Below are 27,370 nucleotides of genomic sequence, written 5' to 3'. Positions count from 1 at the left end.
ATAAGAAACAAAATGAAAATAATGGCATTTTTTTGTAAATATTAATGAAAACGAAAAATGGTTTTTGAAATCAAAGAGACACTGAACTTTCCCTTGATGGTTGGTAGTGTCAACATTTTTATAAGTATTAATACAAGCCTCGAATTCTATATATATGTCTGCTAAAGTACGATAATAGAAAGCAAAAAGATGAGAAAAGTGTCACTCTATCTCACCCGAGTTTGGTTGCTGTCTTGCATCACAAGCCCAAGCAGCACGCAACAGAATTAGAAGTAGAAGCCCCATTCTTTCCTCCATGGTAACTGTACCAAGCACTTCAAAAACCAATGTTAAATTTCACAAGAAAAAAAGGCTGATACCAATGTTAACTAAAAACTATGATGCATGTATAAGATACGTATATCTGATACGATGACACTACTAATTTTAAAATATATAGAATTGTAGGATATATATCTAGACATATGTCTAGAAGAAGGAACAGTATCAATCTCAATTTTTTCTTTAATATTATCCATAAAGAAGACAACTTCAATTTCCAGTTCATTAAGAGACAATGCTTTTATATTTTATATCTCAATCTGACTGTATGTTAGATTTTTATAACTTTTTTTAAGACTTAGATGCTTCACAAATACTTATCGATAATATATTTGAGATCACCGATATCGGATGTGTCAGGTGCAACTACGAGGGGCTGAAGAAGAACAAAGGGTGACAAAGAAATGTGGTTCTGACTACTTATTTATACACCTTCCTAACAGGTGCTGATTATATTTTAGAATGTTTGTTTCCTATACACAAGGCATGGTTTATTTTTTAACAAAAAGTTTCAAACAAATGCAGAAAATTGTTTTATATAGACTATTAATTTAAATTTGACCATTAACAAAAGGACAAAACTAGGAAAATATATTGTTAAAAATAATGAATAAATTATTTTATCATTTCTTTTATCTTTTTTAAATTAAATTTATTTTTATATAAAAATATGATATATAAAAATAACTTAATTAATCTAAAAATATACTTATTTAATCATAAAAATAATAAAATATATCCCTAAAAATAATAATATGGTATAAAATAAAAAATAAAAATATAAAAAATAGTTAATTTTATATGTAAGATTTTATAATATATAAATCTTAAAATATATGTAAGATTTTAATTTTATAAACAAAACTATATTAGCCTAATATATAAATAAAATAAAATTATAAGTCAATATTTATTGATACTAAATGTTAAACTTATATAATTACATCTTTTAACAATTTTTTTTTATAGAATGAAAAATTAACAAATCCAGCTGTTGAATCATCATTAGTCGTTGCTGAAAATAATGTATAAATTTGCCAACACAATATTTCTATAAACTTGTTCAAGAAAATAATATAAGATGATACTAAATGTTAAACTTATATAATTACATCTTTTAATAATTTCTTTTATAGAATGAAAAATTGACAAATCCAGCTATTGAATCATCTTATATTATTTTCTTGAACAAGTTTATAGAAATATTGTGTTAGCAAATTTATACATTATTTTCAGCAACAACTAATAAGGAGACACTGGTAGTGGACAATTGACGATTGGGATGAGTCAATAGATATGTGGATTTTCTTAGAAAAGATAATTGCTTTTAGGAGGATTTACAGAGACTGTGGAGGATAAGAGACTAAGGAAAAATGTAAATGACATACTGATGTAGAAGTGTGATGGTATTAAGAAATATAATGTGCAATATGCTTATTACTATATTTATCATTTTTTCATTGTAGGAGTTAGCAGTTTGGAGCTGTATTGACTTACGCAGAATTTGAAAGGTCAATGCATAAAAGAAGGTAGCAGTAATTGTTTGGCATATGCTATTTAATACAGTTCTGATGCGAAGAATTTGACAAAGGATTGGCGATTCACCTAGAAGCTTGTGAGTTATATGACACTAAAGATGAGGACATACTGCATCTTTTTTGCATTGCGGTATCTCTATAAGACTGTGATATATAGTGTTTGAATGATTTTATGTCAATTTATACTTACCTGAAAAATTGTACGAGGCATTAATAAGCATGTGAAAAATTCAATATAGAAAAAAGAAATAGAGGAGAGTTGTAATAATGTGATTTCGATAGTATGAACAATTTGACTTTAATAGAATAATATTCTCTTCAACATCAGTGTGTTAAATGTTAATGAAACATTTGATTTAAGTATCATTTTTGGAAGTGATTTGTAGTAGTGTCATTGGGACTCCTGAATTTATCAATAAAATGTTGATGCTTAAAAAAATTATATTATTTTTTTAATTATGTATATTTATATAATTTAAACATTTATAAGTATGTTATCTAAAATTTGATATTTACTTATATTTTAAAAATATATTACTGTTGAAAAAAATAATGTGATAAAGTATTTAATAATTTTAATTTTTTTATAAAATTGATTAAGTTAATAAAAAAATTTAAACAAATAATAAGATTGTTTAATTTTTTGCTAAAAAAAGGGGCTCAAAAGCCCAAAACAAAAGACAAACTAGGCACAATGCCTAGGACAACCCTGAGCACTAGAGTCCAAATACAAGAAAGGCAACGAAGGGATAAGGAGATCAATAATATGGGAACAAGAAGCTAGGGAATCTAGCCCTAATTTAACTAAAAAATCTGCACATTGATTTGCTTCTATACATATATAAGCAAATCTAACAAATCTAATAGATTTCAAAGCATTTCTAATATTACAAAGTAAAGAAAATAGAGGGTGGGAGGGAAGTTGGACATTCAATACAAGAGTAATTACTTCCTTAGAATCACTCTCAATCCAGATTACTTGAATTTTAGCATAAATAACCATCTGAATACCAAAATAAATTTTTCAAAGCTCAGCAAGGAGAGGAGAGCAAAAACTCAAGCTTCTACTAAACCCAAAACAGAATCTACCATGACAATCTCGAATTAACCCTCCACAGGCAGCCACCCATTACAATTAGAAACAACTTCATCCACATTTAGTATGAATTGATCAGAAGGTGGAGGATTCCATCTAACCATCCCAAAATCAGAAATTAAGTTGGAAAAAGATGTGGAACTGGACCTACCATTAAAAGAAAAATAATCAGCATCATATACAGATTTTTGGGCAACAATATCAGGCTGAGAAATGCAATTTTGAAAAACAAAAATATTTCTAGCATTCCAGATATTCTAAATAATACAACTAAACAAGATAGACCAATTATGGAAGCGAGAGCAGTGAGAGTTAGAGAGATTAGACAGTAACCAGTTGAAAATCCCTGAGCTGAAAAAAGAGATCCACTGATTTGAGAAAATAAAATTATTCCAAACCTTCTTAGCAAAAAAACAATCCCGCAATACATGCATAATAGATTCAGGCCCATCCTCACACCTAGGGCAAGAAGACGACTCAGCCATACCTCTAAGAAACCGCTCCTCATTAGTAAATAATCTACCATGAGCTAATTTCCAAAGAAGAAAAGCAATTTTAGAGGGACCTTTCTACTTCCAAATAATTTTGAACAGGTTAGTCCTACTAGTAGGATGAAGATTAACATTATCCAACATATAATAAGCAAACTTGAGGAAAAATAACCCATTATTGAAACTATTCTAGAAAGCAAAATCAGGCCCTGCAAGTCTAGAAGGGGGGTTAATGGAAGAAATGTGCTTACCTATATAGGTAGGAAGGAGGGAGTAGATTTTATCCCAGTCCCAACTGCCTTAGGCAGCAAACAAAGCAACAGGAGCCTCCAACTCAAGCTCAGTGCTAGGAATAACCACATGATCAAGTAATCTATCAACATGGGGGATCCAATTATCAGTCCAGAATTTAATAGACGTTTCATCCCTAACACACCAGCCTAGACCTTGGGAAAATTCAGGCCAAATGCTCATTAGATTTTTTCATAAATAGGAATGGCTTGAAACTTTCTTAACACCAAAATTCTGATCAGGACTAAAATTGCATTTGTGATAAAGAACTTGAGCCCATAAACCAAAGGGAGAGGGGGCCATCCTCTAGCATAATTTCATCATATAAGCCTTATTAAGTAAATTAAGATTTTTGAATCCCAGGCTACCCTCATTTTTAGGTTAACATATGTATTGCTAGCCAATAAGGTAACATTTCTGCTTACCTAATGACCCCTAAATGAACTTCCTACAAGGACGATTGATCTCATTGTAGATAGAGGAAGGAATTACCAGGGATTGCATGATATATGCAGGAATACTCATCAGACAAGTTTGGGCCAGAGTAACTCTACCAGCCAAAGAAAGGGAGTTCATTTTCCAAAGGGCTAACATTAAGATTGTTTAATTTTGCATTTTAGAAAAACTTATTAAATAATATAAATATTTAAAAATTATGTTAATACATTGTGACTCAAGTTATATATATATATATATATATATATATCACTTCCCATTTTAAGACATGTTGATTCCTTTTATCCTTTCTCTCTCTAGTCGGCTCATTATTATTATTGATAAAATTTAAATTTTATCAAGTTTTAATTTTAATTTCTATATATTTAAAAAATATTAATTTTAGTCATAATGATATAAATAATTTAGATATTGTCATAGTTCAATTTTTGTGCTGCAAGATGCTTTGAGGCCGCGTTAGTGCGAAGAATTAAAATTAAGTATTTTCTAAAATACAGATTAAAATTTTAAAAAATCAAAATTAAATATATTTTGAGAAACAAAAGATATATTTAACCTAATGCTACTACTAATAATAATAAATGTCGTAAGTTCACTAGTTATATAAATTTTAAAGCAAATTTAATGATATAAAAATATATAAATTTTCATTTGTAAAATATTTTCATACTAATGAAAATGAAATTTAGTATAGAATTCTTAAGGGTTTGTTTGGAAACATTTTGTGTTTTTATTTTTAATTACAAAATTGCTACCTTGTTTTTTTTTTTTTTTCCTATTTTCTAAGATTTGTAAACAAACAGTGAAAATAAAATAAAATTGTTTTCAATTTTTCCTGTTAAAGTATTTAAAAACAAAAAATAAAAACAAAACATTTTCTAAACCAAACAGCCAATGTTGAGAATGGAGTAGGAAGCAACAAATGTTGAGAATGAATGGAAAATTAAAATGTTGGCACCCGGCATCGTGGATACAAGAACATTTAGTATTTCTTCAACTAAAGTAATATCGATTCTAATTCTACATGAGAAGCTCCAATACACAAACATATGATTAAATAATTTTGGTGCAATACACAATACCAAAACACGAACTGAAGGAGCTTTGGCCTTTTAAACGAGATCTAGAATTCATGAGCATGAAAAAACAAATACCATTGAAAGTAATTCTGCCTTCAACGCTTATCATATACCCAAGAGTTTTTTACCTGCAGCTCCAGTGATAATACTTTAAAACCAAAAAAAGAAAAGAATAAACTAAAACACCAGCTATAATTAATGGTAGCTTCCACAGTTTTATTTTATGTTTTTGTTTATTTTACACTTCCTCCTAACATTAGCACATTGCTAAATAACATACTTATGCCAAAGCATCATATATTATAAAATAGAAAGACATCATGTATTATAAAATAGAAAGAATAGAACAACCTTAAGGCATATGAAAATTATAACACAAGCTTACAAGAGTTAAATTAACATAAATAATCTCTACAAGAGTCGAGAAGCACAGCAATAGCGACAAACGTTAGTTAGTATACAAGTACGAACTGCAACTGAAACAAAGGTAAACAACAAACAAGAATCTAGTCATTCATGCAGCCACAATAAGAGGAAGGGGCAGGAACAGACAGAAGATGCGATTATTGTCTCATTCTTGTCAGCACAAAATGATCCATCACCTTAAGTTCAGTGTTGGCTTCTTCTTCTTTTGCTGTTTTGTCAAAAGAAGGGAGAATCGGGCAAATCCGAATTTCTTTCTCTTTGCAGAAAACGGCTTCTGACCATTTTCTTTCTCAGCTTGCCTGTCAAAGGATGGATCATTGTTTTGTTTGCCAAGCATCTGACCCAGTGACACCTTCCGTTTCATGGAGCTTCTTTCTCTAAGCATCTCAACTTCATACTCTTCTGGGATCATCAACTTCCTGCTTAATATTTGACCTATTGATAGGGTTGGCTTCAGATCCGGCTTGACTTCATTATTTACAAGATCCAACCCATTTACATCAAGTAACCGAGAATCTCTACGATGGTGAGAAGGGTAAGCATTTTTAAACTTGGTATGGTTATGTATAGAGGAACGTCGTTTTTGACCCTCAGACCGCCACTTCCTTAAAGCCTCTTCAACTGCTAGCTTTCCTCTATTTGCAGCCTCTACCCTTTCTAGAGCTTCTTCAAGGGCCTTCTTGCTGGTTTTAACTTCTTCTGTAGCTTCCTCTACCCTTTTCAAAATGTCCATTTTTGATATGTTTGCTTCATCCACTAGAAGCATAGCATCAACAACTCTCTTCTTAGATTGTTCTTCTGCCTCTCGAGCTTTGCAGGTTAGCGCAGTATACTCTTCGAAGGAAAGGGTAACTTCATCGTGATTTTGCATACAATCTCCAGGTGAAGTCTCGGGATGAGACAATGCTTTAATCTCTGCAAGGGCAGCAGCTTCTGCTGCTCTTGCAGCTTCCTTCATTTTTCGGGCAGCGACCAACCTGATTTCAGCAGTGTTTATCATAGCCTTTGTCTGTTCAATCTCAGACATTGCTTTTAAGACTTCTGATTTAGCAGCCTCTCCCATTTTTCTGAAATGCTCTGTCTCGGAACTCAGACGCTGGAGCTCTCTTGTAATATCGGAAGTATCATCTGAACCACCATTACTTCCAGCATCTTTTGCCACTTGCAGTTTTAGTTTTGTTTGGTTTAGCTCCTCCTCAAGAGAACATATTTTTGAAGAATTCTGAGTTAACCTCTCACGGGTTTTCTCAAGCGAGATCCTTTCCTTCTCCAACTTCTTATTGAGCAATTCAACAGAAGCTCGAACGTCAGCAATATCACTTGTAGTTCTGTTCAGATTCAATTTTGCCTGCTTCAATTCCATTAATATTAAACCCGGGGACGATGAAGGATAGGAAACACAACCCTCCTTTGAATGCTGAAGGACACTACTCCCTTGGTTTTCCTTATCTTCTTTCTCATTCTCCTTATTAGACAATATATTGTCACACCCACTCGTCTGAAAATTTAAATTTGCATCAGATTCTTCTTTTTGTAGCTTTGATTTCAAATTTTCCACAAGCCTTTTGGTACTTTCCAATTCTTTCAAGACATCAAGAGTTTCCCTTTCTTTAAGGATCAGCTCTTTCTCCAATCCAGCTGCTTGCTCCTCTAGTTTTCCAGCATCGACCACTTCTGCGAGATGCTGCTTAAATCAAAAGCAAGACTTTCACTGTTTAACTAAATCAATTGCTTAAAAAGAAGTAATTCAAAATAAACATGCACCCACACAAAATGAGCTACTATTAATATCGAATCTACTATGCCAAACTTCATTCTAGTTGGTCGTAATGGGAGATGAGGGAGAACTACTTAGTTCTGCATTAGAAAATAGCTTATCTTGAGAATTATCATTGAAGAGACCTACAAATAAAAAAAAAAACACATAACCGAGGGAATCCATAAGCACTATGAAGATGAAACAACCTTCACTGAAGAAAGATGGGGCTTTTGTTAACATGATGAACGGTTCTTAGCACCTAGATCAAAATAGTAACAATAAATAAATAATTGTTAAGTAAGCTGCACAGTCCTCTACTTCCCACATTTTGATAGCATTCACATCTCACATTTTTGTATTATGTTTTTTAGATAATAGCTCTTCAGATCCAAGCCTCCCTAGTACTCAGCGGAACAAAAACAAACCCTTAAATAAAAACGCATGAACCAAACATAGAGAAACAAATTACATCACCAATAATAATTTAAAAAAATCATTTCCTCTCAGAACACCACACTTGGCACAAGTAAAAACAACAGAGACAAACAAAAGTTCAGGAGGGTTTAACAAAATAAACCAATTTATATATTTATTTTTGAAAATTTGAAAAAACCAGAAAGGCCCAATGTTTTTTTTTTCTACTAAGAGTAGAAGCAATGCATTACTTTACTAAACGAATCACAAAACTTCAACGAGAGAGAAAAGAGAGGTTTTACCTGAGGAGCGAAGTGCTTATTAGTAAGATTGTGAAGAATGGGTTTCCAATAACCAATACCACCGAATCGGGTTACGGCTTCTTTAACCGATTCAAACGGCGCCGAAGTATCAATCTCCGCTCTGAACCCTTCCATCTTCACCGGTTCGGACCGGTTCACCGCCGTATCCGCAACTTTCATCGAGTGATTCAAACCGTGTAAATGTTCAAAGACAACAATAACAATAAAACGACAAGTGAGGGTTGGTGTTTGGAGTTTGTAAGAGTGGAAGTGGGAGAAACTAAATAGTGAACACAAACGGAAACGGTCTGGTCTAGTCGTGTCGTTCGCTACTTTATCGTGCTGACACCGAAGTCATTGCCTTGATTTTCGAAACTCGTTGGGCCCAGGCCCCACCAAACACCTCAAGCGTGGGCTCTTGTCAACGGTAACAAACGACGTGTATCAACTTTAATTATAAATTCAATTAAATACTTAATAAATCATACTTTATAATATCAAGGTTAATTATTTTAAATATAAATTTAAAGATAATATATATTAAAATAAGATATTTTAAAAAAGTAAATATAAATTTTACCGTTTGTATGATAATTTTTCAAAAATAATAAATAAATTTAAATAGAATCGTAAATAATAATTTCTAAAAAATAATAAAAAATTTTAAACATTAAAAAATGTTATTTATGATTTTTAACATAAAAATCATTAGTGGAAATTTTTTAAATTTTCTATATTTTCATAATTTTCTTAAAATATTAAATTTTGGTAATTTTTTCCATATAAAATAATAATAATAATAATAATAATTATTATTATTATTATTATTATTATTATTATAATTGAAAAGAAAATCTTATTAATAAATGACTTAAAAAATACTGTTTCAAAAATTAATAATTAATTTTTTATTAATATTATGTCAAATTTGTATTCAAAATTATAATAAAATTATAATATAAAAATTATATATATATATATATATGCTTTTTATTTTAATATTTTAATCAATGTACTTAAAATATGGATTAGCAGTTGTCAAAAAAAATTAAGGCTGCATATACACGATGCCAGGTTGAATTTATATATATATATATATATATATATATATATATATATATATATAATTTTTATATTATAATAACAGGTTAAAAAAGAAGGAAATTTGATTTAGTCATTTTGAAAAAGTAATGAAGATTTTATTATAATAATGAGGGGTTATATAACATGTAATGATAAAAAGATGTTATTAAGTCATTTTGAATGATAATGAGGATGTTATATATAACCAAAAGGCGTTATAATTATAACAAAGATTCAGATCAAATGTTATTAAAATATGAAATAAAACTAAGAAAAATAATTTATAGATACTTATTTATTTGTGTGTATACTTATATAAAGATAAATGAAAAAAATAGATGATGTAACAAGATATAAAAAAGAAATAAAAAATATCATAAATATTAAATATGTATTGACATTGTTAGAGTATTTATAAATAAAAACTATAAAATTAATAAAGTATTTGAATTATTTACACAAGCTTTATCATTATTGTGGAAAAGATTAGGATGTCATTCAATCACTTCGGGCAAATTTCATTTTTTTTTACATTTAAGTTGGTTCGTACTTTGTTGGTTTCAAAGTGTGGTTTCCTGGTATTTCATTTTATGGGTTGACTGTTTTTGAATCCACCAACGGTCTATTGGCTTCACTTGGAGTCATTTATTAGACAAAATTTTCATTTACAGCAAACTTTGCTAAGAGAAAAGTCTGTCTTATTCATTTTGGACATAATAAGGTTTGCAAACGAATAATTAGGCTGCAGAGCTGTATTGTCTAACATAACATAGTAGAGAGAGATAAACAAACGGATACCATTCCAATGATGATTTTTTTTTTTCTATACTTCACACTTATTTATAAATAATTTTTTTAATGTGTATTTTTAATACACATTAACAAGTATTAATTTTTTCTTATTAAACAATTATAAAAATACGTACATTAAATATATTTCATAAATTAAAAATAATAAATATTTTTATTTATAATAAAAAATAGTTTAACTTCTTAATATATACTCTTTCTGACATATATTAAAAACCATATTTAATAATTAGTTTTTATATTTAGAACATTTATATTTTAATGTTTATAAAAGTATTTTATTTTATTTTATTTTATTTTTTAGTATTATAATATTATTAAAAACTAAAAAAATAATCTTTTATTAATAGTATAAATTAAAAAATAATAAAATACTTGTATATATAAGGATTAAGACATAAATTTTATATTTATAAAAACTAATTTATAAATGAGTATTAATTATAAAAATTAAATATATATTTTAATTATTTTTATATTTAAAATATATTTTTATAATATTTATATATAAAATAAAAATAATAAATAAAGGTATAAACAATGTTATATATTTTCAGTAGTTTAAATAACCAAATTAATTGTTGAATTAAGTAGCATGCAGGTTGTGAATACCAATTTTTGCTTTCTAGGATTGTCTCCAATTTTTTTAAAAATATATATAAAAATAAAATATAATTATTTTATAGAAAAATATAAAATCTTTGAAAAAAGAGTGGTTCCCAAAAACAGAAGCCTGCACTGTACAAGCTTATACCCTAATATCAAAAACTGATTGTAAGCATGAAAAAGGAAAAGACTTAGATATTTGACATTTTATAGAATCCTAAAAACATGACATCGAAGAGAAGTATAAAAATTCAAGTAAGAAATTCAAAAGGAAGGTTTTTTCTCTGAAAGAAAGTAAAAAAAATAAAAATTAGAAGGGATACAAGTTTTCAAAGAGAGAAGAAAGATTGGAAGAAGGGGAAAAAAATATTTTAGAGAAAAGATCCAAAAAGAAGGGATATGAAGTAAAGAACAAATGTTTTGAAATAGGAGAATATAAAGAAGGAAGAGCAAAAAAAATAAGTGAGCATAAAAAAAAAATAAAGTGGAGAAAGAAATCAAAAGCTAGAAGAAGAGGAAGAAATCACACCATTTATTCTTCATTATCTTCATTTTCGATTCATATCTGGAATATTTACCAACCGCATTCAAGGTATTTTTTTTTCTCCTTTCTTTCTCGTCGCAATAGCACTCGTTTTGCTCTTAACATATTCTATAGTTCTGCAAAATGAATGGAGGAAGAGAGATTGAGTGATATAAGCTACCGAACATTTGTAAGGTTTCATTTTTTATTATTTTATTTATTTTTTTAAATCTTAAATAATATTATTATATTAAAATGATAAAGCAAAAATGACTACTCGTAGGTGCCAAAAATCATTGACACATTTTGCAATTAACCCTGAGCATTAGTCATGTCAAGTCTTAACTTTTGACTCTCTTCTCTTTTTTTCTTTTTTCTTTTTTTTGTTATATCTTAGATTTCTTAATATTCTTTAAAATCTTGGGTTCGGATAAGCCCTATTTTTTTTTAATTAGACATATTCAAGGTCAAAATTTTCTTTTTTTTATTAAGAAAAGAATAAATAAACTTTAATTTATTTTATTTTATTTATTTTTATTTCTCTTTCAAAAGTTGAGGAATTTTAAATTATAGTTGAACCAAGCTAAATGTATCTTTAGTGGTAAATTAGCCAAGTTGTTGGGGTTTATAGTCAGTCAAAATAGAATGGAGGTTGATCTTGTCAAGGTAAAGGCAATCATTAAGATGTTACACCCTCACACCGAAAAAGGTCCATAAATTTTTGGGAAGATTGAATTATATTTTCTGACTCATATGCCAAATATATGCCATTTATAAGTCAATATTCAAGTTATTAACAAAAATCAGCTAGTGGAAGGCTTTCTTACAAGAAGCTTTGATCCTCACAAAAATGGATGAAGAAGGTCTTCCAAGCCTTATCAATTCTGATGTTATAAAAAAATATTATGCTTAAAACAAAAATAAAAAATATATATTAAAAAAAGAAAAAGGAAAATAAAAAAAAAGTAGTTCGCTAGGTTGAAAACCTGAAAGGATGACCTACCCAAAAGTTAAAGCGACCTAGTGAGTTGAAAACTCAAAAGAGCAACTCAAGCAAAAATAATGGTCAACTAAAATTTTATATTACATTGAAAACCTAGAAAAGGAAAATTCATAAGAGATGTGGGCAAAAAAAAAAAAGTTGTAAGAAAATCCTTTATACTAGGGTAATATGATGGAGTGACGCATTAATTTGGGGCAAATTTCATAACGATGAAGTCAAATCTAGCAATCGGCACAGACTGGAGCAATGTGACATGGTAAAATTATGAATTTGGGCAATTTTGAATTGTTGAAGTTGAATCGAGTGAGATATGAGTCTAAAACATCAAACTAGGCCAATTATTTTTGAAAATTTTGTTAATGGGTGGTCAATTTACATGAAAGACTAGGACTGTTCATCTGGAAAGTGTCACTTAAGCAGTATGATACTTCACTATTTTTGTAGTTATTCTAATTCTCTTTTTGATGTATTTGTTTCTTCCATTACTTATGTCGTTGTTTTTTCCATTACTCATTCCATAAGTCTTCTTTGTAAATTAACCATGTCTTCTCCATTATAGTGATTCCATTTTTTTTCTTTTCAAATAATTGTTTCTTGTTACCTTTCATTCAATATGTGTACCACCTCACTAATTCGTTTACTCAAATTTTTCAACAATGTTAACCAACAATTCAATTGTCATTTCAGTAATTATATATTAAAAGGAAGCATGTTAATTGTTGAAAGAGTAATAAGAAAATAATATTACAATAATAGGCTCTAAGAATCTACACAGTAAGTTTGATGAATTTTCTGATAAGTTCAGCGTGACAAAAGAAGTTGACTCTTATGACAATTCAAAAATAAATGACAGTCTAACTTGATTGATGTCTCACCTAGCTCAGATTCCATGAAAGAATTGATCTTAATCAAAGAGCTTACTCATTCATGAACCTTGAGGTGCATGTTCTGACAAGGTTGAAAAATTAAAATCCAAAAAAAAGAAAGAGTTTATTTTAATTTAATGTCTCATCACAGCATTTGACTTGATCATGCAATAACTTCATTCCAAGTGTTAACATTCATCCAGTTTGAGCAATCACATCGTTACATTAGCATGTATTTGTTTTTATCCATTGTCACCTTTTGAAGTTTAATTTAAATTCATTATCAGCCTCACGACCTTTATGTTCAATCCAAGTCCAAGATCTGACTTGGTACTTTACCTTTCAACAAAACTTAAAAGCTGATTGATATCTTTATTTTTCTGTCTTACTTTTACTGTTAAAGTCTAGAGTCTGACTGTTCTTTTTATTTTCTCATGCAATCTAGAACTTGATCCACTTTCTTTACCTTTCTTGTCCAAGTCTATTTACATTTTTGGTCAAAGCCCAGAACCTGACTGACATATTTTACTTTTCTCTCAAAGCTAGAACCTGACTAGCACATTTATTTTTTTTTTGTCAAAGCTCAAAACCTGACTGACACATTTCACTTTTCTATCAAAGCCCAGAATTTGACTGGCACATTTCACTTTTTTCAAAGTCCAGTACCTGACTAACACATTTAACGTTTTTTTAAAGCTCAAAACATGACTGGCACAATTTATTTTTCTATCAAAGCCCAACATCTAATTGACACATTTTCACTTTTTTGTCAAAGCCCAGAACCAAACTGACACATTTTATTTTTCTGTCAAAGTCCAATACCTGACTAGCACCTTTTACTAGAACGTGACTTGCACCTTTTACCTTTATGTCAAAGTCTTGAACTTGACTGACACTTTTCACCTTTTGTCCTGTTGCTTATGCCCAGTATCTGCATGACAACCTTTGTTTTAGTTAAAACTCAATGTCGTTTCACGATTTTGTTTAACACATTGTCATAAATTATGACTTTCTCTAATATTTGAGTGTTCATTATATTTGTCTTTGCATTTCTTCTACACCTTGTCGTTTTAGACAAAAATTGATTCACTTCTTTACTCAGTTCTCATCAACTCTAACTTAAAAATATCTCTAATTGATATGAACTGAATAAAGAGGGGTAACTGTGAATACCAAATTTTGCCTCCTAGGATTGCCTTTATTTTTTAAAAGAAAATATACAAATAAAATATAATTATTTGACAGAAAAATGAAAAATATTTGAAAAAATAGTGATTCATGGAAATAGAAGCCTGCACTATACAGGCTTATAACCTAATACCAAAAATCGATTGTAAGCATGAAAAAGGAAAAGGCTCAGAGATTTGGCATTTTATAAAACCCTAAAAACGTGAGATTGAAGAAGAGTACAAAAACTGAAATAAGAAATCTAGAAAGGTGTGTTTTCTCTGGAAAAAAGCAAAAAAATAAAAATAAAAATTGGAAGGGATATAAGTTTTCAAAGAGAGAAGAAAGATTGGAAGAAGGAAAAAAATATTTCAGAGAAAAGATCCAAAAAGAAGAGATATGAAGTAAAGAACAAAGGTTTTGAAATAGGAGAATATAAAATGGAAGTGAGTACAATAAAAAAAAAAGTAGGGTAGAAAAGGAATCAAAATCTAGAAGAAGAGGAAGAAATTACACCATTTAATCTTTTTCATCCTCATTTTCGATTCAGATATGAAATATTTATCAACTGCTTTCAAGGTAATTTTTTTCTCCTTTATTTCTCGTTGCAATAGCACTCGTTTTGCTCTTAACCTATTCTATAGTTCTGCAAAATGAATGGAAGAAGAGGCATCGAGTGATATAAGCTACCAGATGTTTGTAAAGTTTCATTTTTTTTATTTTATTTATTTATTTTTAAATAGAAGAAGAGAAAGAAACCACACCATTTAATCTTCATCATCCTCATTTTCAATTTAGATTTGGAATATTTACCAACTGCATTCAAAGTATTTTTTTTTCTCCTTTCTTTCTCATCACAATAGCACTCGTTTTGCTCTTAACATATTATATAGTTTTGCAAAATGAATGGAAGAAGAGAGACTAAGTGATATAAGCTACCAGACATTTGTAAACTTTCATTTTTTATTATTTTATTTATTTATTTTTAAATCTTAAATAATACATTATTATATTAAAATGATAAAGCAGGAATGACTACTCATAGGTATCGAAAGTCATTGGCATATTTTGCAATTAACCCTAAGCATTAGTCATGTCAAGTCTTAACTTTTGGCTCCCTTTTCTCTCTCTCTCTTTTTTTAAAAGAATCTTATATTTCTTAATATTCTTTAAAATCTTAGGCTCGGATAAGCCCCATTTTCTTGAATTAGACATATTTGAGGTCAAAATTTTCTTTTTTTATTAAGAAAAGAATAAATAAATTTTAATTTATTTTATTTTATTTTTTATTTCTCTTTCCAGTTTTATCTATTATTTTGATTATCTATATTTAATTTATTTTAGTAAAATTATCCCATCTTTTATTATTATTATTAATTATGTTTAAAATTTTTTACTTTTATTTTATTTTTATTTCTATTAATATTTACTTTTATATTATATTTAACTTCAATTTTTATCTACAAAATGTGTCTCTTTTCATTAAAATCAAATAAAAAATTAGTAAAATAACATAACTAATTTCCTTTTTTACAATTCTTGAAATTTTATTTGTGTTTATTTCATTATTTATTTTTGGGTGTTCTATAGGTTTGGAGTGTAATTTAATTTTATATTAATGTTTTATTCCTTTTTGTTAGGTGGATAAATTACATTTTAAATTTATTTCATGATAAATGAATAAATAACACATATTTGCATCCATTTACAACATTAACGTGTAACTTCTTTACCATCGCATGTTATAAATTGATAAAACTTAAATGTACCTATGTTACCTAAAGTTTTATGCAACAATGATTTATCATATGTAGTCTCTAATTAATTAGAAATTTATCTTAATAATTAATCAAAATATATTCTCTAAAATCACTATTTTACTAATCAAGCAATTTAAATAGAAACTATTTTATTAACACAATAATTTATAATGTTAATGTATAGCAACTCTACCTTTACACATTATAAATTATTAGAACATATGTATATCAACGTTACCTTAGGTTTTATACAACATAAATTTATCAAATGAAGTTTTAATCTTTTTTATTAAATAAATTTTTCAATAGATTCAAATATATTTATTCTTTTTACTAAATAGAATTAATTTCATATTTTAAATTTTCTTTAAGTCATATTTCTAATTTTGATAAATTAAATAATCAATCATCTCTTCATTTTATTATACAAATTTTTGTAACATCGATGTGTTATTTACATTACCTTCGATTATCCAATAAATTATAAGAGATTTATGTATACCTTTCGCTATCTTAATTTTTTTTTCAATATTAATCATAATCAAAATTAAAATTCAAATACTTCATCTATGAATAAAATATTTTTACTAATTTGCAATATAGTTGTGTGATCTTCCTTCACCTTCTGTATTGTTTCTCGTAGGGTATATGTATAACTGCATTATCTTGTATCCTTAACATTATAATTTTATAAAAATAATTTTAATTTTAAAATAAAATTTTTTTACTATATTTTTTTTAATCAACCAATTTTGTAATTTTATAGATAGAGCTACGTGACTTTAAGTTTCTCATTGCACTTGAAGATTCGTAGGAGCGGGAATTGAACTCGTCAAGTCAAAATAATTTTTAAAATATTTTTTTTCTTTTTTTAAGATACTAAGTTATCATTTCAATAAACAATTTTTTTCCTAAAATATAAAATAATTATTTAGGGGTTGAATAAATATTTTTTAAAATTAAAATAAATTTATACAATTAATTTAAGGTAACCATTTTTAAACAGATGTTGTAGGGTAATAATACCTTCTTTATACGTAAATGACTCCCGAACTCATTTTTAATTTCAAAGATAATATTATTTTAAAGTTTTTCTAAAGTTTGTTAAAATAAACTTTGGTGGTGACTCCTCTAACTTTTTTAGAAAATATTTTTTATTCTTAAAAGATATTTTTCTTAAACACATTTTTTGTTGTACTGTTACGACCGCCTGGTTGCGACATAGGTAAAGAAGAAATTTGTGTAGTAATATTTTGTTACTTGAAGTGCTAAACTTACAAGGCAAATGTATAAATATATTGAATCATTACTTCTAAACTCTAAAGTCATTACTTATAATCTGGACTTTGAGTCCTAGTAATTGTTGTTGTGTTAAATATTCAAAAAAAATATTTATCATCTATATTAGTTATAACCTAGCTCAAACAAAATTGTTTCAAATAAAGAATATATGTGATAAAAAAAAAAGTTGAATTCATTCCTCTTAAATTGTTAGTAGTTTAATTTACAAAGACTATATATTCACCAAGACCCATTTAGATCCCAATGTTTCATACTGAATTATAATCTAAGTATACATTTTCATGGCTAAATCACATTGAGTTGTACCTTGTATGGCTCAAATACATGTAGGTAAGTCTTTATTTCACTAAACTATTGTATTGTGCCTACTTGTATTATGGCAACCATCACATGCAATCTGGCATGTAATGTAATATCATAAACATTGTTATTTAAGTTTTAGCTTCCAAGTTCTCGTGATAAGATGATATATATATCTCTCTCTCTTTTGTAAGGCAATTTAGATAAGGTTAAGTGACATAAATTCATAATATCGAACTTGGTTCTTTATGCATTTGATAGGAAACTATATTCTATTTATACATGTGAAATGTTCATACTTACATAATTAGATTGAACTACAAATCTCATTCAACCATTGAAGTGAATTTCAACAACTTCACATGTTCATGATTCAACTATGACAAGATGAAGTGTTCAAATCAATGTGTCTCATTCATTTAACTCCATCCAAGAGGTGAGGTACACTTAATTTGTGGAAACCAATTCAATGAGTTTAAATGCACTTACCTGTATGCACTAAAGAAAACTAATTTTTTCTTGCATGTCTAACTCCATTCATAATAAAATAAAATATTAAAGATAAATGAGTGCATAAACTTAATCATGAATAAATAATATCAAATTGTCATGAAAATAGTTTAAATATATATGAAGCTAAAAACATAAATAACAATCATCAATGTGGAAAGAAAAAGTACATTACACTTTATTAAAATAAGTAAATACATTCTATACTTCACCACATTTCTGGTGGAGTCTAACTACAATAGAAAAGAAATAATGCAAAGTAGATCATGACTCCTCTAAAGGGTCCTCCTTCAAATTCTTAACAACCATAGAATTCTTATTACTAATCCATCCTTCCTAGTGAGAGAGGTAAGGAAGGTCTCTAACCATCTTGTATCATTGGGGGATAAGGATTGATTTCCTAGTTATGCTTTATAAATTTAGGTCTACAAAGGCATTGGTGACAATGTCTTTGGACATGGGTTCTTTAGGCTCAAGGATGTAAAAAGAAATGTCATTTGAGGAGTCAAGTTTTACCATAGGAGTTGTCTCTAGTAAATGGTAGAAGGATGTGGATAGTGATGACCAAATGAATGGAAAAAGTGATACTGTTTGAGATAATGGTAAAAGTGGTTTAAAAAATGTAGACAACTGCTAAACCAGTAAAAGTTCTTCTAAAAGGTGGATGCGTTGTTCATTCTCTGTGAGCTTTATCAAACTTTACTTCAATTAAAAAAAGGAGATCATAGAACCGCCATCTTTCAAGTCTGTAATAACTTAAAAGCAAAACACAACATATAATACAATCCAACAAAGAAAAGAAAGAAGTGAGACATTTATCCAAGTAGAAGAATTTCAAAAAGAAAAAAGAACAAAGCATCGTAGACATATATCACATTAGAACAAATAAAATTTTTCAAAAAATAGTTAATGTAAATTTAGCTTCATGATGCATGATCAATGTAAATGTTGACTCTTGGTTTGACAAAAGTAAGTTTTCATGCTTATGTGACTCTGGATCCTTCATAATCTTGTTTTTTCTAGGAAGTTGTTAAGAGTTTTATTAGTCACCAATTTATATTTATATAAGTGGTAGAGATTTGAACTTCCATCGAGTGATCTAGCTTCACAAATACGATAAGTCTTAGCAGAATGTTAGGATAAAAGAAGCATCGTGTGGAGATTCTCAACTAGAGATTTGGGCTTAGGAACACTCAATGGACTACTAGTGAGTCACCTAGCTCCTTTAATCTCTTAGACGTTAAGGTCTTTCATATCTTTTACTAATCATTATGAACATTGACATGACTTCCTTCACATAAGAGTATGATTTTGAATATATTTACTTTCTAAATAGTCATGTTCATCTTGGAGTTTCTGCCCTATATTTACACACACAAGCATTGTCCAATAATTAGGATCTCATATCAACTATTCAAAAACTATCATGAGAAATTAGCAAGTACCTATATTGATGCTTTCTTGCACATCATCTAAGAGTTCTAAGTTCACTAACCTTATCTCTTTCCATGAATTCACAATATTACCCATTTAAAGTTATTGCTATTCATCTTTCAAAACATGCAAGATTTTTACAAACATTTGCTTTATTTATTTATTTCATTAAGTTTGATTACGAATTCAAAGTTCAAGTTAAAATTGCAATTAAACTCCTTAGAGTGAATATACTTACATGTCAATCTTCCTAGCATCTTACCATGAATTTACACTCTCAAAAGGGCTTAAAATTTACAAATGGTGTCCATTCAATCTGCATATGCCTATATGCATATTCTTAATCCTGGTGTCATAAAAATTTATGTGTCAAACCACAATATTTTAAAGAATATCACATATTACAACAATAACCAATGCAACATCACAATCATTTTTCATGCTTTCAATGAGATCACAAGTAGCTTTATTCAAATGATCATTATATAAAGTAAATGTCTCCTAATGTGTTTTAAGGGTAACCTTCTTTGTCCTATTTTTTTCTTTTACTTTTTACTTGAAATACCTCTTCCCCTTACCTTTGTGAGACAAAGTTAACACTTTAGCTTCCATTGGAGTGTCCTGACGTTTGATCGACACACTTTAAATTTTGTTATGTTCTTAATTCAAAAACAAAAATAATGAACTATTAATCAATTAATTTGGTCAAGATTTGAGTCAAAAGTTGTGAAAAATAATATTGAATTTACATGCAATTTTTTTTTCAAAACTATGCAATATTTGCAAAAATAAGTGTAACGTAATGAAACGATGTCCACATTATGAAAAAAAAATTTGTTAAAAAAATTAGATCATAAGGATCAAAACTGAATTTTAAAAATTAGATCATAAATTACTGTAGAAAATAGAACTTTGTTACTATTTACATGGATAACACATATTTGCAGCACTTATATTTTCGTGGTCGTAAGATACCAAAATAAAATCCAAATAGGACATAAGATGATGTGTTGAAAAGTTTTTTTTTTTTTTTTTTTGCATAGAATATGAGAAAGAAGTTGCAGGTCAGTTAAACTTACCATAAAGAGCAGAAAGTCTAATCTTTTTTACTATTAGTGCAAAAAATGCAAGTTTTAAAGCACTTGTGTTGAATAAATAATGGTGCGCAAACAAAATTAGATTAAGTATCAAGATAATGCATTTGAAAGGTCTTTTTGCAAGGAAGATATTCATACCCTTTCATGTTAATTTTGAAGAATAAAAAAAAAAAAAACCCATCGTCCGTTGCAACATAGAAAACATAAGTTCTTAAGAGGTCTTTACTATTTCGACTATATCTTACATATCCAAAGTCCATTTGATGTGTCATAAAGTGTGTTGGAAAAGAGTTTCATTGCACAAACAAAAAATGCAATTACATGATGTAGAAAAACTCATTTAAGAAGTCAAATTTGATGGAATTTTAACTTAAGACCTCCAACTCAAGAAGAAGGTGAACAACACTCCAACCCCTGTTTACTTTTATTTGTTTGTACTAAATTTGCATTTTAAATTCTAATATGGAGTTTTTCTTACTTTTGATGTGGTAGCAACTCTTGACACATTTCATTGTAGGTTTTTAGAAAATTTTCTATATACTTAAAAATTCTATTTTTCCTCTTCTCTCTGTCTCTAAAATTCTTTAACTTAAGAAATAGCAATCATGCTTGACTTCATTGAAGTACCCATCAAAATAATTAATAAATAAGTAATTTTTTTTTAAAAAATAAATATTTAGATTTCAAAATCTTTTAAATAAAAATATAGAAATTTTACAAAATAACAAGAAGTTATATTTTTTACTAAAAAAAAATATGCATGAAAGTACTTTGACTAACTTAAATTATAAATTGAAATAAACAAAGTTATTTTACACCAACTTAATTACTTATTTTGCAAAGCATACATATACTTATATATAAAAAGAGTGAAAATCAGAATATTACATGTATATATGATATCAACTTAAAATAAATAAAAAAAAAATCAACTTTCTTACAATGTTAAAAATTTCATATTTGTATTTTGAATTTTAGTCCACGAAAATCTTCCTTTTATCACTAATTCAATATATTATTTTTATTTAAATTTGACATTCTTTAAAACAAAAATATGTGTAAAGTAAGAAATGAGAGTTTTTATCATTAATTTAAAATTAATTATATTTATAAAATATTTGAATTTAAATTAATAGTAGATAAATAAAAAGAATTGCTTAAATAATTATACAAAATCAATAATTATAATAGATTAGCTACTAAGTATGAAAAAGTAATAATTATAATAGATTAACATAAGTATTTGTTTTACTTAAGCAAATTTTACAAAATTTCTTTATTATTTTGTTAAATTTGTTTGAAAAAATTTTAATTTGTTTAAACGAAAATAAATTGGACAATTATGTTGGTATCAAAATTGGAGAGAATTTGAGTCTAAATTTATTCCACTGGCTAACTAGTTCAATTAATATAAATAAATAATGATATTGATACATTTGAGAGAGTTTAAGTTTACTTATGTTTTTTTTCTTGTTACGAGAAAATATAAAAAATAAAATCAATCCACCTTTCATAAATACTGATGAGTTTTGTTATAATTATTACATATTTTTCTGATATAATATGAGAAAAAAAGACTTAAAAATATGTGGCTTGATTGTACATTTTTTTTATTTTAACTTATATATTTTATTTAATTTCAATTGCTTACATTAGTTCATGTAGTTTTTTAATTGTTTAAATTAAGTCTTCACTTCAAAATTTATCTAATAATGAAAAAAAATATAATGAATGTGTATATATATTACTTAAATAAATTACATAAAATATAATAAAAGCTATTTTTTATTTTTAGTTAATTATTTTATGTATTTAAGTTTACATATTTGTACAAATCAATAATATATTTTATGTTAGTTATATTTTTATTAATTCTTAAATAAAAAATTAAAAATGAAGAACTTAATTTGAATCATTAAAAAATTAAAAACTTTGATAATTAAAATTTAAGAAATTAAAATCACACACAAGAGCGAAAGCGTGCGGAGGAAAAGTACAATTTTTGTGGTGGGCTTTGTGGAAAGTAGTTTGGGTAGAACAGGGAACTTGAGGCCCCATCTGAATTACCTGAAAATGGGTTCAATTGATCCAATGTGCCATGACTTGTAATTAGTAGTGGAACAAGGAACCCAAATAATAATAATAATAATAATAATAATAATAAAAAAGAGATTACAATTCATATGGTAAAAACAGTAAAAAAATCATAAATATTTATTAAATTATAAATTAAGAGTGTATATACACTCTCAAAGATAACGTCAAAATATCTATTTTTGGATTATTTTTTTATATATGATATTTTGAAATTATATATATATATATATATATATATATTAAAATATGATATTTTGTTTGAAAAATTACATTTAAAAATTAATAATAATAATTTTTTATGATGTGTAAGTACAATAATTCATAAATAAAAAGTTAAAAAATGATAAATTTTTAAAATTATTAATGACGAATTTAAAAAAAATAAAAAAATTATCAATTATAATTTTTAAAATAATAATAAAATATTTAAAAATATAAAAAAAGTATTCAAAAGTTATAATTCACAGCTTTTACCAAAAGTGGTAAACCACGATTTTTGAAGAAAAATTATATTTATACAATTTTATCAAAAAAATTATATTTCTAAAATTTAAAAAAAAATATAAAACAAGCCTCTGTTTCATCCGATATTTATCTTAAAAAAATGCTTGCTCAGGGGAGTGCAAGTGTGCAACCATTGACATTCTGAAAATTCAAACTCATCTCGTGTAAAGTGTGATTTGACTCTTAAAAACAAAGAAATATTTTCAATTTTAATAAAAAAATTAACAAGTTTATAATTTATCATATGTTTATATGATAATAAATTTCTATCACTAATTATAATTTTTTAAGACAAAGGTTCACTTTTAAGCAGGCAGAATTGAAGGAACATGAGCGTATCTACAATTTCTCATTTTTATTTCAAAAAAAATAAATATGTAATATTTTTGGACTTTTTTATTTTTTAAAATAATATTTTTTTAAACCATATATCCTATTCGATTTTGCCATATCAACACCTATTTTATCTATCATATAGACAAAATTATTTTTTTTAATTTTTTATTTAATTTCATCTTTAATAAAAACAAAATTATATAATTGTGACACATGTTTTAAGTTTTGTTTGCTAAATAAACAAAACTCATAGGATTGTGTCATTTGTCATATTCATCTAAGTACTAAGAAAGAGAATAAATGTATTTGAAAAATATAATTATAATTAATTATTTTTTCATTAACTTTTGGTGATAACATTTATTTTTATTATTATTGTTCATCTTATAATATGTATGATTGAATTTAATTTTTTTTTGTGAGTTAAGTTTTTTCACTAATTATAATAAATTTATTTCACTAAATTTTTTCTTTAAAGTAAATTTTTATGATTGGATTAACATAATATGTAGCACAATCCTGTGAGTTTCGTGTATTTAACATAAAAAATTTATTAAATAGTGATACATGGTACACACGCATAATTTTATTTAAGTGAAGATGAAATTTAATTAAAAAAATAAAAAAAATTATGTGTATAATAGACAAAACATGTGCTGATATTGAAAAAAAAAATCTAGACAAAGAATATATTTAAAAAAAATATTATTTTAAAAAATTATTTTTTAAAAAATATTAAAAAAAGGCAACATTTCTAAGAATTACAGCTTAGATCCACTGTTAGGTGCCGCGTACGTGCGGTTTAGTTCAGAATGCTTCCCATTCCCAATTATGGGTACTGAATCTCTGAGCTAAAGTGCGCGCCAGCAGAATTTAATTGAATTATAGTAAATTCCAGCAGAATTTTAATAATTCACTTTTTCAACTTCTAATTAATTTCCAAATAATTATATATCTTATCCACTGGTCACTCACTGGCTACAAACAAATAGAGAAACTAAATAATTTGCACCCCATACATGAAGGAGATTCCACACCCAACAAATACTAATTTCACCTTTCACGCTAATTAGTTTCCACTCACGCGTGCTTTACATTATATAATAAAAATTTATATATAGTCATTTTTTTATTAAAAATATTAAGATATTACACACTATAAATATATTTTCCGTAGTTGCTACTTTTCAACGATTTTATTAAATAATACTCACGGTCTAACTGTCAAAGGAAAGGATTGACCTACCAGTGGTGATAGATTTTGAGGATGGTACATCACTGGAAAATGATTTTTATACCACTAAAAATGTGTTATCTATCTTTTGATGTTCTTTTAATTGTGGTCATTATTTTTTTTATGATATGTGTACACTAAAAGGATAAAACATAAGAAAAACAATTGTATATAATTTGATAGATGTTGAAATAATAGAATTCGTATATATTACCTCAGTTTAAATATATAATCAATTAGTTTAGTTTATTTTCCTAATTTTTAAATTATAAAAAATAATATTACACTTACAATAAATTTATACAATATATTTTATAATTTTTTTGTTATATTATTTATCTTATCTCATATTTTCTGTAATTTCTTCTAATTTCTTACATTATTAAAAACATTATAAAAGAATAACGTATGAGTAGAATATCTCTTATAGAAACTACTTTTGAATATCTTTTACCTAATTCCTTTTTAAACCCATAACCTTCACCTCTCAAATCGCTACATCCATCAATTGCAAAGACGTTTTACCTGTTGTACCAACTAAATACAATCTTGGAACTATTTCACACAAAAATAATTCCTCAATTTCCTGTTCAAAGAATTGTTTTGGATGATAAACCAAAGTAATTTGATAGATTGATGCAACCATCATATTAGTTGTCCCAGTGATTATTACTGATCATTAGATATAAAATTGTGCAGTGATGATGATTTCTTATAAATGGCTTAACCATTACATAAATTTTAGCTATCTTATTATATCCACTCCCATCTAAATCTATGAAGCCTACACATATAATCGTGTTGTGTTCAATTCCAGGTGCCACAATCTCACAGAACACTGACACAACCCACACAAAAAATGTCATAAATGATGTACATTGACCTCAAGGTAGCTCATCTTCCCACTAATTCATTTACTAGTTAAGTCTCATTCATTATCATAGCATTATGGCCCATGTCTAAGTCTTTTTGGGATAGTTAAAGAAACCCATGTGGCCATATCAAATTCTTCAGTCACCATAAATGAAAGGTGCATGTGAGGGTAGCACTTAATACAAGATAATAACAATGCAAGAAGAAAGAAGAGCACGTCCCTTAATGGGGCACGTGCGTCCCATGTTAGTTCCTTTTAAAAGTGACCATTTTCTGGTGTTGCTTCCTCAAATTTAGTCCTGAGGATCTGCAGCCATAAATTTAGCACCATCTTTAGGTATACTGGATCAAGCAATTCATGTATCAAGACATGCTATACAAATTAACCATTGGAATATGCTGCAACTATTTGCCGAAATTAAGTGGTGCATGAGAATGTGTACAGCATTACATTACACGTGTGGGGCCAAACCCAGTATGCTAGAAATCAAAGGCTAGAATTAATGTACTGCTTGTCAGTTCGGATAACCATGATAAGTTTACTCATCATTTCTCAATTGAAAACTATCATATTACTATGCCAGAAGCTTAAATTATTAGGTGAAGTTACATAAATATTTTTTATATTATATATTTGATTCGTTCTTCATGTAAAAACTTTTGATCTTGAAATGTTAATAGTACAGGACTATTAACTTTATACTGATTTTTTTTAAAATTAAAATAATGAATGCGTCAATGATCCAACTTTAGATCATTTGATTAGAGACGCTCTGATATGATATTATATCTCAAAACTTTAAACTATTAAGTGAAGACACAGTGAATACTGTGAATGATTTTCATATTACATCTGGATGGAATTTAGCCTTACAATTATAAGTATTTGTGTACTTATCTTTGATTAAATTAAAAATTTTACTTTAGTAACTTGTATTAATATTTAATATTAACTTTTATTGCACAAAAGAATTACACAAAAAAAAAAAATTGTGGAAGGTTTTATAGGAATCAATTTATTTTTTTATTATTACTCCTTTTAAGGCATGAATCAAGGATAGTTTTTTTTTAATTATTAAGGTATTATTCGGATGAGGTTATGAAAAATTTAGAAAAATAACTTAAAATTTCTATGAGCTGTTTTAGCTTATTTCAATGAATTTTTTTAGTATAGCTTATTAACAAAATAAATTAAATAAATATTTAATTATATTATATTTTTAAATGCATCTTAAATCTCTAATAAAAATAATATGTCTGTCTTACGTCCTTTTACGAGGTTAGTACAGTAGAAGAAGAGTGAACTAGAAAGCGAAAAAAAAAGAGAGACTAACAAAGTAAAATATATAATAAAAATGAAAGAAAAATAAAAATGACAAAAATATATGTAAAAAGAATGTAAAGCAAAAAGGGGTGTGAGAAACACAAAACCACAAAAACAAGATTTGCCTTACTTTTGAACGTGTTAATAGAGTATCAAACCAAGCCTCTGATTCTGCTCATCAGTCAGTAAAATAAGCAAAGGAAATGGTCAAAACAGTAAATTTGGAAACTTTGTCATTTAAAGTGTGAAGTTTAATGTTGATCACTATCAATAACCAACTTGCATCCATTGAGGTACAGTGTAGCATATAAAAACACGCTCAAGCGATGTGGCTCTCTTCAACCTGAATTCAATCCTAAACATTTTTT

The 27,370-nt window shown here is 27.2% G+C and overlaps 1 protein-coding gene across 2 annotated transcripts; it reads right to left on the bottom strand.

The window, feature by feature from the left end:
- Positions 1-5,654: 5,654 nt before the first annotated feature.
- Positions 5,655-8,460, bottom strand: LOC113850220 (WEB family protein At2g38370-like). Of its 2 annotated transcripts, XM_027480661.1 has the most exons (3): positions 8,174-8,460; positions 7,215-7,385; positions 5,655-7,115 (listed from the first exon to the last, which is right to left on the bottom strand). In XM_027480661.1, exons 1-3 carry the CDS (start codon positions 8,351-8,353, stop codon positions 5,871-5,873), a joined length of 1,596 nt encoding a protein of 531 aa, XP_027336462.1. In that variant the 5' UTR covers positions 8,354-8,460; the 3' UTR covers positions 5,655-5,870. The 2 variants fall into 2 exon arrangements, with proteins under 2 accessions (XP_027336462.1, XP_027336461.1); XM_027480660.1 differs by having other exon boundaries at positions 5,655-7,385.
- Between the last annotated feature and the right edge of the window lie 18,910 nt (positions 8,461-27,370).

This window comes from Abrus precatorius, unplaced genomic scaffold (assembly GCF_003935025.1).
Source record: "Abrus precatorius isolate BTA unplaced genomic scaffold, Abrus_2018 Scaffold9, whole genome shotgun sequence".
NCBI lineage: Eukaryota > Viridiplantae > Streptophyta > Magnoliopsida > Fabales > Fabaceae > Abrus > Abrus precatorius.
Note: the sequence above shows the minus strand (reverse complement) of the source record. Positions and strands in the feature narration are given on the sequence as shown.

Bases quoted from the DNA above. Each gene is read 5' to 3' on its own strand.
- LOC113850220 (XM_027480660.1), bottom strand. From the start codon at position 8,353: ATGAAAGTTGCGGATACGGCGGTGAACCGGTCCGAACCGGTGAAGATG. The intron at 7,386-8,173 runs GTAAAACCTCTC...TTTTGATTTAAG, and splicing joins ATAAGCACTTCGCTCCTCAG to CAGCATCTCGCAGAAGTGGT.